Below are 13,950 nucleotides of genomic sequence, written 5' to 3'. Positions count from 1 at the left end.
GTGCCTTTCAGTGATCTTGCCCCTGGAAAGCTGCTAGGACACTCGTTTTAGCGAAGGCTGTGTGTTTTCCCAAGTTCTACAACAGCCCTGAAGCTGCCCTCTACGCTCCCCACCCTCCAGTAGCACCTCCCCAAAGCCCCTAGCTCCATTCTGTCTTCTGTTCAGAAATGCACCCTGCCCAAGGCTCCTCTCCCAGCTGAAGGACTGTCTCTGGAGGCTTCTGCATCTACCCTGGCTGTCACCCCAACCCCAGGGGACTGCCCAGGCCTTCCCCTCTGGCAGGCCCAACACAGCACTGCTGTGCCCGTATCCTCCCTCCCTCTTCCCCCACCCCAGGCCCCTGCTCTTGGCCATTCAAGGTCAAGTGAGCATCCAGCCCAGAATTTAGCGACTCAGAGCGAGAGAAGCTTCAGCTTTGCTTTTTAATAATTTAAGACTGACACACGGCCATCCACTCCAGAGAGTCCCAACCCTTTGGGCCTAGAGCTGGGAAGCACCTGGGTGGAGAGCCCATTCCCCTGCCTATACCCTGTCATTGCACTCCCTGCCGGCCCACCCCCAGCAGCCATCAAGGAGCCTGGGCAGAGAGCTTGCGGCTGGAGACAGCCTGGCACCGGCTGCAGCCTGTGCCCACACTCCACCGGAGAAGGAAGGCAGGCCCTCCCCACCAGCGCCAGCCTCGCCCTGGGCAGAGGCAGAGGGCAGGGGGCCGGGGGTGGAGCCGGCCAGACCCACCAGCCACAGCTGCACTTCCCTGACATTGGTCTCAGGTTCATTTTTTTTCCCCTCCAACTTTATATATCACAAAAATTATCTGGCTGCCAGATAACATCTCCCAGATGTTCTCACACCAGGACCACATATTCCAATTTTGGGTTGGGAATATATGGCCGATGGCTGTAAGACTGTTACACTAGGGCACTTTGCCCATTTCCGGAAAAAGAGCAAAGGTGTCAAATGGGACATGGAAGACATGAGACTTTAAAGGCAGGCTCAAGGCCAAAATGGCCAAGCATTTTCTTTGGTTCTGGAGTGTGGAGGCTGGGGGAGCCCTTGATCGAGAGTGGGATGAGACTTGGGGGTGAGGAGACAATCAGGGGCTCACCCAAGTACCCCTGAATCTCTCTCCTCCTCCCTCCGACAAAGGAACAGAAAGATGTTGACACCACTTCCGGCATGGAAAGAGATCCATGTTTGCTTTCCCCAGTTCAGCGTCAATTAACATCCCTAAACAAAACACACCATCCTGCTCTCACCCTATGGTGGTCAATCCCAGAAGCCCCTGCCACAGCCTAAGCGGTCACACACCACCGTGATCTGTTTTCATCCACGAAGCAGCTTCATGCAGTACCTTTCCAGCTGTCCCTCCTGGGGCAGGTCAGGGCTTCCAAAGGGTGACAGTGAGGGCAAAACAGCCCTGGGTCACCGAGGGACAGGCCTCTGCCTCAGCACACGGACTGACAAGCTCTCCGCGTGGGCCAGGAGCTCCTGAATGTGAGCCAAGCCCAGCCCGGCAACCTTGGCCCCATTCACTTCGAGGATCTCATCCCCTACCCCCAGCAGCCCCGAGTAGAGCTTGGCCATGCTCGCGTCAGCCATCTCCTGCACGTAGAACCCTGCAAAGGAAAACAGAACAAGTGAACACATGAAATCCAGAGATGCAGCTCTGTGGAATGTTGACCAGGTGGTGTTTCGGGCAGGGGTCGGGGAGCAGGTGCTCATATAGGGCACTGCTCCATGCATGCGCGTGCACACCCACCCACACACACCCTCATTATCCTACCTCAGAACCACAACGGGCTTTCTATATAGATACAGTGTGCCCACCCCCATGGTATCATTTCATTTCTCTGTCTCTTTTTAAAAAGCGGGGCGCCCGGGTGGCTCAGTCGGTTAAGCAGCTGCCTTCGGCTCGGGTCATGATCTCAGCGTCCTGGGATCAAGCCCCGCATCGGGCTCCCAGCTCGGTGGAGAGTCTGCTTCTCCCTCTCCCTCTGCCTTCCTCTCTGCCTACTTGTGCTCTCTCTCTATCTCTCTGTCAAATAAATAAATAAAATCTTTAAAAATAAAAAAATAAAAAGCTGTGCAAATAATGCTTTAATAAAATAATGCTTTAAGCAAATAATGCTTGTTTTTTATTATTATTCGTGTATACCCCTGTGTGAATGAGGTGATCTTATCTTTTTCTGAGATGAGCTTTGATTGTAGAATAGGAAGGAAACCGATATTTAAAAATTAAGAAAAAAAGCCTACTTCATGCCTGCCACTGGGTGGGATTCACAAATATGATCCAGTTGCTGCCTTCAAGAAGCTGGAGTGGTGGGAAGGTATCATTGAACATGGCTGAGGTCAAATCCAAACCTGGTTTGCTCCATATTACTGTTAGGACCAGCCCTGGCCTCAATCTTCATCAGAGGTGGTTCCTCACTGGGATTTGGAGGCATCTGGGCAAAAGCCCAGGAAACAAAAATCCCACCCCCTATTTAAAGCCATGGTGGCTCACTTGTCCCTTATTCACACACATCTTGTCCCCCACACTGCCCCTGGGAAGGCCCTGCCTGGCCAGTGTGACGGTCTCCTGGGTCTCTCAGGTGCAGCATGAGCCTGGGCAGAGCCTGCTTCTTCCCCTTTCCCTGGGTCCGACTTGGGGAACCCACATCAGTGGAGCAGGCTCTGTGGGGCCTGGGGGCTGGCTAGCCTGAGTTCCCCGGGACTCTCCTGACCGCACAGCACAGGCAAGTCCTGCTGAGGGACCCCTCTCACCTCAACTTCTTCTGAAAACCTTCCAGACTCCCCTTCAGTTAAGAGAATAAAGGGTCTTACAGGGAAAGCTGGGCACCACCCCGCGCCCCCCACCCCCAGCTGAGCGAACACAGGTGATCTGAGAGCACAAGGCCAGGGTGTGGACGGTGTGCAGCTGACACCACCTGCAGAATTCAGGGGGGCCCACTCAGCGCCACCTTAAACGCCCTCACGGCTCCCCAGCCCAGGCTGCAAACTCCTTCCTCTCTACTTCTGCGTCCTAGAATCAGCTTCCTTAGAAAGGGCCTGAGAGGGCCTCTCCTCTGGTATCACGGTCTCGAGCCTGAAGGCATTTAACACACTTGGACTATAGTGGGACATCCTGCCTCTGCTGCCCCCAGCCCACAGGAGCTTTGTTCAGCCCAGCTTGTGGCAAACCTTCCAGAGCAACCCTCTGAAATGGGGGTTTGAAAACACTGAAATCTCCTTCAAGGCACCTGAAGGTTGGAGCTCTGAGTCTAGCAAAACCAACCTCCTGACACACTTCCTCTCCCGGGTCTGACCGTGGAACTCTCTCTCGGTGTGGGGGGCTTCTTGGCCAAGCCGAGCCTTTGCCGCCAGGCTGCCTCCCTCCTCATGAGGTATGCTGGCCATCTCAGCTGCTCGAGCAACGCCTTTCTCGCAGCCCCTGCCCTATCTCCAACTCCTTCTCTCCAGGTGTTCTAAGCACTTGCCTGCCCCGTCTGCATGTTGCTGGCATGGAGAGAGGGCAGGAAAGGAGGGGAGGGGTGGTGCCTACAGAAACGGCTGTTGTAAGCAGGACATGCATGTGGGGAGCCATGAGAAACCCCAAAAGCATGGAGCCAGAGCCGGACCAGACACTGATGTCGTGCCAGTCATTCTGGGGGAGACACTGGGGTAGGTTTCACAACGGAACGTCATGACAAAAATATGACAGACAGACCGCTGTTGTTGGTATTTACTGTCTGCTGGAAATGGCCTCTGTTCAGCATGGATCATCTCTATGTGGTGCTCAGAAGCCGGAGGCGAAGCTTGCTGTTCTCATATGCTTGCATAGCATCCTATGTGACAGCCAGCAAGTTAGCCCCAGCACCTGGACGTTTTAGCGAGGAATGCAGACCAGCCCCAGCTCACGGCCCCTCTGAGGCCCAGCAGGAGTGACCTGTGGCTGTCGGAGGAGGCTCTGTGGCCAGGAGGCACCAGCACCAGTCACGTTCCGTGTGCCTGGGGATCTCTGCAGGATAGCCAATGGCCAACGGTGGCAGCAGGAGCAGGGCACCCCCTGGGCAGGACAGGGCAGAGCTCGTGCCAACCCAGGTGAGGGCTGCCATGCGGGGGCAGGTCAGGGCAGAGCCCAAGGAGCTCTTGGTCATTAGAGACCTCTGCCCATCAGACATCAACTCCGTGACTGTCTGCAAAGCGGCCTAGCGGGACTTTAGGGGAAGATGAAGGGCAGAGCACAATGCCCGGTTGTGTGTGACCTCATGTGGACAGATGGTACAGATCATGGTGGCCCCTGTTGGAGTTCTGTTCCCCAAATACAAATTCTCTTTGTGAAGAGGGAAGGGAAGAAAAGTGCCAGGCACTTTCCCATGTACCTCACGGGACGCTCCTTATGACTCTTCCAGGCAGGTTTGAGTATCTTCAGTTTAGAGATGAGAGAACTGAGGCTCAGAGAGGGTAAGTGACCTGCTCAGGTCACGCAGCTGGCAGAGGCTCTGGAGTACAAACCATGCCATGTCACCTAACTCTGTGCCTCTCTGGCAGGCCTGCCGCCCCTCACCTGAGGAATGGGGAGGCTAAAGGAAAAGGTGGAGTAGCTAACAGCCCGCTAGTCCTTTATGATGATCAGTATAAGTTCAAACACAAACACCACCTCCCTGTGAGGACAGACCCATCCCCCCCGGAGGTCCAGAGTGGGGAGAAACTTGGCCTGTTCCTCTCACGCTCAGGTCAAACCATCCGCAAACTGCTTCAAACGGCCTTCAAGTCAAGCTGACTGCAAGCACTTCTCACATCCCCACTGGCTCCCCAGCCCAAGCCACCACCAGCAAGTCTTTCCACGGAAATAGCTTTACAAAGAGTCTCCCTGGTCCACCTTCGACCTGCTAGCATCTGTTCACGGTCGGGCAGCCAGCTGGGCAGCGACACCCGTTCCAAGTGCAAATCAGAGCCCGTTGGCCGCTGCCGCCTCCCAGCTCAGGGGGTGGGGAAGCCACCACCCTCCTGAGCTCAGCGCCCTCTCTCCCCGCTGCTGCTCTGTGCAGATCCACCCTGCAGGTCTTGTGACAGCCAAGCTCATTCCCACCCTCCGCCTGGGCCTGGACTGCTCTTTCTCCAGACACCTCCGCCCAGAAGAGCTGCCCCACCTGCACTCCCGTCCTCCCACTCTCGGGCCCTCACCCTGCTTTGCTTGGATTCGTGTCTTCATACCCTCTGCTATCTGGCACCTTATTTGGATAATATATAAAAATGTATACCTCTTTATAGGTACAGCCTATCTCCCTCCCTGGACTGTGGGCTCCTGAGGACAGGGTCTTTTTCTGTTCCATTTCCTGCCATAGAGCCGGTATCTAAAACACCTAGTAGGTGCTAAGGGCAAACTTGTTGAAACAATGAACTACGGAACAGAGGTAAGAACTTGCTGCAGGCTGCAAACCTGGCAGCAGGCAGATTTTTTTTTTTTTCCAGGTTACATGACTTTGACCTAGGCGATCACAGCCCAGGACTGAACCCTGCTCGGCAGAGGGCAGCCAGGGCAGGATCCCCAGAACATCACCCCCTGGAGCCAGCGCTGCGAGAGGGAGCCAGACGCATAGCCAGGCGGGCTCACTGCACATGGCCAGACAGCAGCTGAGGAAGGGAACCATTATACGCACCAGCCGCATCAAAGGGCTCCCGAGAACCAGCAAGCACAAACCTCCCCTGGGCGCTCCAGCGAAAAGGTCAGCAGACAACAGAGGGGCAGGGGGGTCAGGCTCGCCATCCCTACCCACTCCAGCAGCCCCACACCTGACGCTTCCCAAAGAGCCCCTGAGGGAGAATTCCAGTCCTTTCACGAGGCTGTCTGAGTCTGGAGCTCCGCGTCTCAGCCACAGACTGGAAGTGCCCACAGCCAAAAGCGGTTTGCTAAGGCCCCAGGGATATGGAACCCAGAAAAGGGGAGGGGGCATACCTGAGTCCCGGCGCCCATTCCCGGAGGCCACGCAAAAGCCGAAAGAGCCCTCCGGGGAGCGTTGTAACTGCAGCTGGGTTGTGCCATCTGGGAACACCTCCACCACGCGGCCCACCGTGCGCGCCTGGCTGGGGGAGCTCACGTCCTCCACACTGAGGGCACGTCGGGGTGAGGCCTTGGTTGGTCTGCCAGGGGGCCGGAGACAGAGTAAGTGCAAAGAGGGCTGGGCACCGGGGCCCAATCACTCCCTGCCTTAAAGATGACAGATGCCTCTTGACTGGCTCCAACCAGCAAAAACAACATGCTGGGAACAAGACTGGAGGGTTGTCACAGTGGTCTGAGGCTCCACAAAGCCTGGTGCAGGACCAGAAGCCCCCTGCTACCCACCCCCTAACCTAGAAACACAATTTTAAATCTTTGTGGGTACAGAGACCTCTCTGAGAATCCAACCAAAGCTATGATATTAGATAACATTTCCAGGAGTGAACAGGCCACTTGAGGTGCCTCCATGGAGCCCTAGGTAAGAGCAGCTAGCCTAGAGGGTCTCGTCAGGGGGTGGGAGTTCTCTAGACAGGGTCACAGGTCAAGTGCCTCTTTGGGGGCCCTATCTCTGGATCTCTAATCAGATCTTCAGCTGGGCTAAGGAAGCTCTCTGAACATCCTGATTTTAGGATGTCATCAGACAGCAGAAGGATGGAAGAATCAAACCTTCCAACTCTACCCATTCCACCAACATCACACCTTCTCAGAGCTCAGGTGCATGGGGCAAGGCACTGAGATGTGGGCTCCAAGACTCCTGTGGCACCCGAGGCAGGACGGAGTTAGGCTTACAGCTCCACCACCCATGTTGAGTTTAACCCCCACACCACTTGCCAACTCTTACCGTCCAAGTGCACTGTGGTCCCCCGGCTCCCCTACCATGTAGAGGCTGGACCGGTCCCCCTTGCCACTCAGCAGAGAGTGGAGGTTCTGAAAGGAGGCAGCTTTCCGATGTTTGTGAGATGGTGACACCTGGTGGTAAGGATTCAATATTGCAGGTGAGAAAAGCCACAGCGCAGGGGGTGGAGACCTGACCCTAACCAGGAGCCTGAGGGCTTTTTTTTTTCTTTTTAAGATTTTATTTATTTATTTGACAGAGAGAGAGCACAAGTAGGCAGAGAGGCAGACAGTGGGAGAAGCAGGCTCCCGCAGAGCAGAGAGCCCAATGTGGAGCTCCATCGCAGGACCCTGGGACCATGACCAAGGCTGAAGGCAGACACTCAACCGACTGAGCCACCCAGGTGCCCCAAGCCTGAGGGCTTTTTAAGAAAGTAATGATACAAGCTTTTGTCACTACTGCAAAGTGCCCATCAGGAATCACCATAATTTACTCAAGTAGACAGTCCTATAGAGGTGATCTGAAGGTTCATTTTTGGCTAAAATAACTTAGCACTAGAATACTAATAATTTCATTGATTAAGAAAATCTAATGTTCTCATTAAGAAAAAAGTGAAAGCAAATTAATTACAGAGTAACAAATACGATTTTAGAGTTAAAATATTAAAACTTCATGATTCTTTAGTATCCCTTTTATGATTGTTTATATTAAAAATTTTTATCTGAGGACTTCCAGGAAAGATGGCTGAGTACAACAATCCCAAGCTCACTTCGTCCCATGGATACAATTAGATAACATGCATATCAGTGTAAATAAGCCATAAAACAATCCAAAGACTGGCAGAACAGACTCTTCACAGCTGAATGTATCGAAGAGGGTAGGAGGGGTGGAGATTCGCTCGGGAGCTAAATGAACCTGCAAGACCATCAGAGGGAGGGAGGGACACTGGGTGCAGAGAGAGGAGGAGAGGAGAGGACCAGACCCTCACACCAGGCATACCAGGCATGAGGAACCTGCAGAGGGAAGCTGAATCCTCATAACATTCGGCTTTGAAAACCAGAGAGGCCTAATTTCAGGAGTTCTTAAAATCAGTGGGGCTTAACACTGGAACTTTAAAAATCAGTGGGCTTGGCTCTGGGAGACCTGGGAAGATGATAGGAAACTGAGTCCCTGCCCCTAAAGAGACGGCACAGCAAAGAGCCCCACTGAAATGCAGCAGAGAGAAGCAGCAGTTTGGAAAACACCTGGGGTATATGGGAGGGAGATTTGTTTACTAATCTCAGAGTCTGCTCTGGAAGGGCAGGGATCTTTGGGAGACTTCTCTAGGAACAAAGATGCTGGCAGGCACCATTTCCCTCCCCTGCCCCCCAGCCTAGGCACATGGACAGCTGGGGGAACCAGCACAGTACCAACACTCTCCACCTAACTTGCTAACAGCGCGGCACACCCCCTCGTTCTCCTGTGCACAGGCCCCCTCCAATATGCCCTTGGCCAGAGCCCATTCAAAGTGGTGCCATAAGTCTGGCAGTGTGCAAAGCAGCCATGACAGTGACTCCTGCCCTGGGGAGAGGGGAAGATAACCATACATACCAGACTGAGACTGTGGCCCCAGCAGTTCCACCAACAAAAGCTTCTCACGGGGCAACACCAAGAAAGCGCCCTATAGTTCAATACTACTGCATCTCTGGCAAATGCCTGGTCTGACTCAACTCAAGTCTAAGGCAGCCCAACAGCGGCCCACTAACACCACAGGGACCAAACACTGCCCACAACAGGCAAAGAGAGCCATTGCAGACGACTGGACTGAAGGCAAAAGCAGCTCAGCCACAACAGGGCACACGCAACACACATAGGAGTCACCCCTGAAGCACCAGGTTCTGATGAACAGGGGACACAGCACTGCAGGGCACTACAGGACCTCTTATTCATAAGGCCACTACTTTCAAGAGCAGGAGACATAGCTGACTTTCCTAACACAAAGAAACAGACACAAAGTTCGTCAAAATGAGGAGACAGAGAAATAAGTCTCAAATGAAAGAACGGGACAAAATCACAGCAAGAGAGCTAAATGAAACAGAGATAAGTAATATGCCTGATGGAGAATTTAAAGTAATGGTCAGGGATGCCTGGGTGGCTCAGATGGTTAAGTGTCTGACTCTTGATTTCAGCTCAGGTCATGATCTCCAGGTTGTGAAATCGAGCCCAGCAACAGGCTTCACACTGGGCATGGAGCCTGCTTATAATTCTCTCTCTCCTTCTCCCTCTGTCTCTCCTGTCCCCTTTCTCTCTCCCTCTCCAATAATAATAATAATAATAATAATAATAATAATAGTAATAAATAAAGCAATGGTCATAAAGATATTCACTGGACTTGAGAAAAGAGTGGAAGACCTCAGTGAGACCCTTACCAAAGAGATAGAAAACATAAAAAAGAACTACTCAGAGATAAAGAATTCAATAACTGAAATTAAAAATACACTAGATGGAATAAATAGTAGACTAGAGGAATCAGAAGAATGGGTCTGTGACCTGGAGGATAGAGTAATGGACAGCAATCAAGCTGAACAGCAGAGAGAAAAAATTATAATAAAAAATGAAAATAGACTTAGGGAACTCAGTGACACCATCAACCATAATATCATTCTCATTATGGGGATCCCTGATGGGGAAGAGAGAGGAAAGGAGGCAGAAAACTTTCCGAATCTGGGGAAAGAAACAGAGATCCAGAGCCAGGAGGCACAGAGAACCCACAACAAAATCAACCCAAAGAAGTCCACACTAAGATACATAGTAACTAAAAAGGTAAAAAGTAGTGATAAAGAGAATTTTTAAAAGCAGCAAGAGAAAACAGTTACATACAAGGGAAACCCCATAAGGCTATCAGCTGATTTTTCAGCAGAAACTTTGCAGGCCAGAAGAGAGGGCATAATACATTCAAAGTGCTGAAAGGAAAAACCTGCAGCCAAGAGTACTCTATCCAGCAAGGCTATCATTCAGAATAGAAGGTGAGATAAGGAGTTTCCCAGACAAATGTTAGAGGAATTCATGAACCACTAAGCCAGCCTTACAAAAAATGTTGAAGGGAACTTTTTGAGTGGAAAGGAAAGGCCTTAAGTAGGAGTAAGAAAAGCAGGAAGCACAGAGGCAGTAAAATTAAGTATATCTATAGAAATGAGCCAAGGGATTCACAAAGTAAAAAGATGTAAAGTAGGACACCATATACTTAAAATTGGAGTGGGGAGGAGAGGAGTAAAGAATGGGTTCAAACTGAAGTGACCATCAACTTAATATAGACTGCTATATGCAGAAGATGTTATTTATAAACCTAACAGTAACCACAAATCAAGAGCCAGTAATAGATATGCAAAAAACAAAGAGAAAGGAATCCAAGTATATCACTAAAGAAAGCCAGCAAACCACGAGAGAAAAGAGCAAGAGAAGAAAGGAACGGAAAAGAACTACAAAAACAACTATAAAACAAGTAACGAAATGGCAAGAAGTACATGTGTATCAATAATTACTTTGAATGTAAATGGACTAAATGCTCCAAACAAAAGACACAGGTTGGGGGAATGCAGAAAAAAGCAAAACCTGCTGCCAACAAGAGACTCATTTCAGACCTAAGGACACATGCAGGTTGAAAGTGAGGGTATGGAGAAACATTTATCATGCAAAAAGAAGTGAAAAAAAGCCGGGGGAGCAATACTTATATTGGACAAAATATACTTTTTTTTTTTAAGATTTTATTTATTTGACACAGAGAGAGAGATAGAGAGCACAAGCAGGGGGAGCGGCAAGCAGAAGGAGAGGGAGAAGCCAGTTCTCCGCTAAGCAAGGAGCCCAATACGGGGCTTGATCCCAGGACCCTGGGATCGTGATCTGAGCCGAAGGCAGATGCTTAACCGACCGAACCACCCAGGCGCCCCTGGACAGAATATACTTTAAAAGAAAGACTGTAACAAGAGATAAAGAAGGACACTATATATAATCATTAAGGGGACAATCCAATAAGAAGATATAGCAATTGTAAATATTTATGCACCCGACATGGGAGCACCCACATTCTTAAAGCAGTTAATAACAAACATAAAGGAAGTAATCACTAGGAATACAATAATAGGAGGGGACTTTAACACCCCACTAACATCAATGGACAGGTCATCCAAACAGAAAATCGACAAAGAAACAGTGGCTTTGAATGACACACTGGACCAGATGGATCTAACAGATATATTCAGAACATCCCACCCTAAAACAGCAGAATATACATTCTTTTCAAGTGCACATGGAACATTATCCAGAAGAGATCACATATTAGGTCACAAACCAAGTCTCAACAAATTAAAAACGACTGAAGTCATACCATGTATCTTTTCTGACCACAGTGCTGTGAAACTAGAAATCAATCACAAGAAAAAATCTGGAAAGAGCACAAATACATGAGGTTAAATAATGTGCTACTAAACAATGAATGGGTCAACCAAGAAATCAAAGAGGAGGGGCATCTGGGTGGCTCAGTCAGTTAAGCAACCGATTCTTGATTTCAGCTCAGGTCATGATCTCAGGGTCCTGGGATTGAGGCCCACATGGGCTCTGTGATCAGTGATACGTCTACTTGAGATTCTCTCTCTCCCTCTCCCTCTGCCCATCTCCCCCCTCTCTCTCTCTAAAATAAACAAATAATCTTTTTTTTTAAAGATTTTATTTTTTATTTGAGAGAGTGAGAGAGAGAGCACAAGAGGGAAGAGGGTCAGAGGGAGAAGCAGACTCCCCGCTGAGCAGGGAGCCCGATGTGGGACTCGATCCCGGGACTCCAGGATCATGACCTGAGCCGAAGGAAAGAAATCAGGGACACCTGGGTAGCTCAGTTGGTTAAGCATCTGCCTTCGGCTCAGGTCATGATCCCAGAGTCCTGGGATTGAGTCCCGCATCAGGCTCCCTCCTCAGAAAGGAGCCTGTTTCTCCCTCTGCCTGCCACTCCCCCTGCTTGTGCTCTTTCTCTCTCTCTGACAAATAAATAGATAAAATCTTAAAAAAATTTTTTTAATTAAAAAAAAATAAAAGAGGAAATTGAAAAATACATGGAGACAAATGAAAATGAAAACACAATGGTCCAAAATCTTTGGGATGCAGCAAAAGCTGTTCTAAGGGAGAAATTTATAGCAAGACAGGCCTACCTCAAGAAGCCATAAAAATCTCAAATAAATGACCTAACCCTGCATCTACAGGAGCTAGAAAAAAGAACAAACAAAACCCAAAACCAGTAGAAGGAAGGAAATAATTAATATTAGAGCAGAAATAAATAGAAACTAAAAAACCAATAAAACAGATCAATGAAACCAGGAGCTGGTTCTTTGAGAAGATCAATAAAACCAATTAGCCTTTAAGCCAGACTCACCAAGAAAAAAAGGGAGGGATTCAAATAAAATCAGAAATGAACGAGGAGAAATAACTGACCCCACAGAAATACAAAGAATTATAAGAGAATAGTATGAAAAATTATATGCCAACAAACTGGACAAACTAGAAGAAATAGATAAATTCCTAAAACATATAACCTTCCAAAACGGAATCAGGAAGAAATAGAAAACTTGACAGACTGATTATTATCAATTAAATTGAATCAGTAATCAAAAGATTCCCAATAAAAGTCCAGGACCAGACAGCTTTACAGGTGAATCCTACCAGACATTTAAAGAAGAATTAATGCCTATTCTTCTCAAACTAATCCAAAAAATAGAAGAGGAAAAATAGAATTACCCAGCAATTCTACTAGGTATTTACCCAGAGGAAATGAAAACACTAATTCAAAAAGAAACACACACCCCTATGTTCACTGTAGCATTATTTACAATAGCCAAATTATAGAAGCAGTCCCCGTGTCCATCGACAGACTAATGGATAAAGAAGATGTGACATATACACAACAGAATATTACTCACCTATAAAAAAGAATGAAATCTTGTTATTTGCAACAACATCGATGGATCTAGAGAGTATAATGCTAAGTCAAATCAGTCAGAGAAAGACAAATACCATATCATTTCACTCACGTGTGGAATTTAAGAAACCAAACAAATGGACAAAGACAAACCAATAAAAAGACTCTACATTATAGAGAATAAACTGATGGTTTCCAGAGGGAAGGGGGTGGGGGAATGGATGAAGTAGGTGAAGGGGATTAAGAGCACGCTTATCTTGATGAGCACTGAGTAATGTACAGAATTGTTGAATTACTATGTTGTACACCTGAAACTAATATAACTCTGTATGTTAACTATACTGGAATTTAAAAGAATTATCTCAGTATGCACCTTAAAACATTGTGCATAAAAAGGTAGACAAGACAAAAATCCCTTAAGGAGTTCACCCACCACTGGGGCTGGGGTTGAGCACAGATGAGTTAACAGCCCTAAATACTTGCTGTAAGTGCCGGGCTAAGAGATGGACGTGCAGGGAAGCAGAGAGAGACTCCGGTTTAGGAGGTCCGGGGACACTGGAGAAAATGACACCTGAGCGAGGCTTGAAGCATGAACTTTCCAGGTGAAGACCAGTAAAGGTGCTCCAGGGTAGAAAAACAGCAGGTGCAAGGACGTGGAGAGATGGACAGAAAGCATATATTTTGGAACAGGGTTTGGGTGGTTAGGCTGCAGACAGGAGATGGGCTGGAGCCAGGGGACAGACCTGGAAGGACCTTATATGGCCTGCTAAGGAGCCACTAGAGTGACGTTAATCAGAAGAGAGACAAGAATAGATCTGTGTTCTAGAAACTGACCCAGTGAGGGGGCTATTGTGAGGGTGGGGGCGGTGGAGATAGAGACAGGCTTTTAAACAAACATGGCACACATTATTTACCACATTTGGAATCCATGCTCTCAAGAAGAAAGTTACATTATCCAGGCGCCTGGGGGGCTCAGTCAGGTAAGCATCTGCCTTCGGCTCAGGTCATGATCCCAGGGTCCTGGGATCGAGTCCCACATTGGGTTCCCTGCTCAGCAGGGGGCCTGCTTCTCCCTCTCTCTCTGCCCCTCTCACCCCTGCTTGTGCTCTCTCTCTCTCTCTCTCAAATAAATAAATAAAATCTAAAAAAAAAAAAAAGAAAGAAAAAGAAGAAGAAATAAGGTACATTATCAAG

General features: G+C 48.9%; 1 protein-coding gene across 4 annotated transcripts in view; it reads right to left on the bottom strand.

Moving 5' to 3' along the window:
- Positions 1–416: 416 nt before the first annotated feature.
- The window catches only part of KIAA1614 (KIAA1614 ortholog), a 55,038-nt gene continuing 41,504 nt past the window's right edge, over positions 417–13,950 (bottom strand). For all 4 annotated transcript variants that reach the window (XM_027614051.2, XM_027614048.2, XM_027614052.2 and 1 more), the window contains 3 exons: positions 6,822–6,949; positions 5,939–6,123; positions 417–1,616 (listed from right to left, as the gene is read on the bottom strand). In XM_027614051.2, the coding sequence (XP_027469852.2) occupies positions 1,423–1,616; positions 5,939–6,123; positions 6,822–6,949 (507 nt within the window). In that variant the 3' untranslated portion in view covers positions 417–1,422. The remainder of the gene's footprint in view (positions 1,617–5,938; positions 6,124–6,821; positions 6,950–13,950) is intronic.

The sequence above is a fragment of the Zalophus californianus genome, chromosome 10 (genome assembly GCF_009762305.2).
Source record: "Zalophus californianus isolate mZalCal1 chromosome 10, mZalCal1.pri.v2, whole genome shotgun sequence".
In the NCBI taxonomy this organism is placed as follows: Eukaryota; Metazoa; Chordata; class Mammalia; order Carnivora; family Otariidae; genus Zalophus; species Zalophus californianus.
Note: the sequence above shows the minus strand (reverse complement) of the source record. Positions and strands in the feature narration are given on the sequence as shown.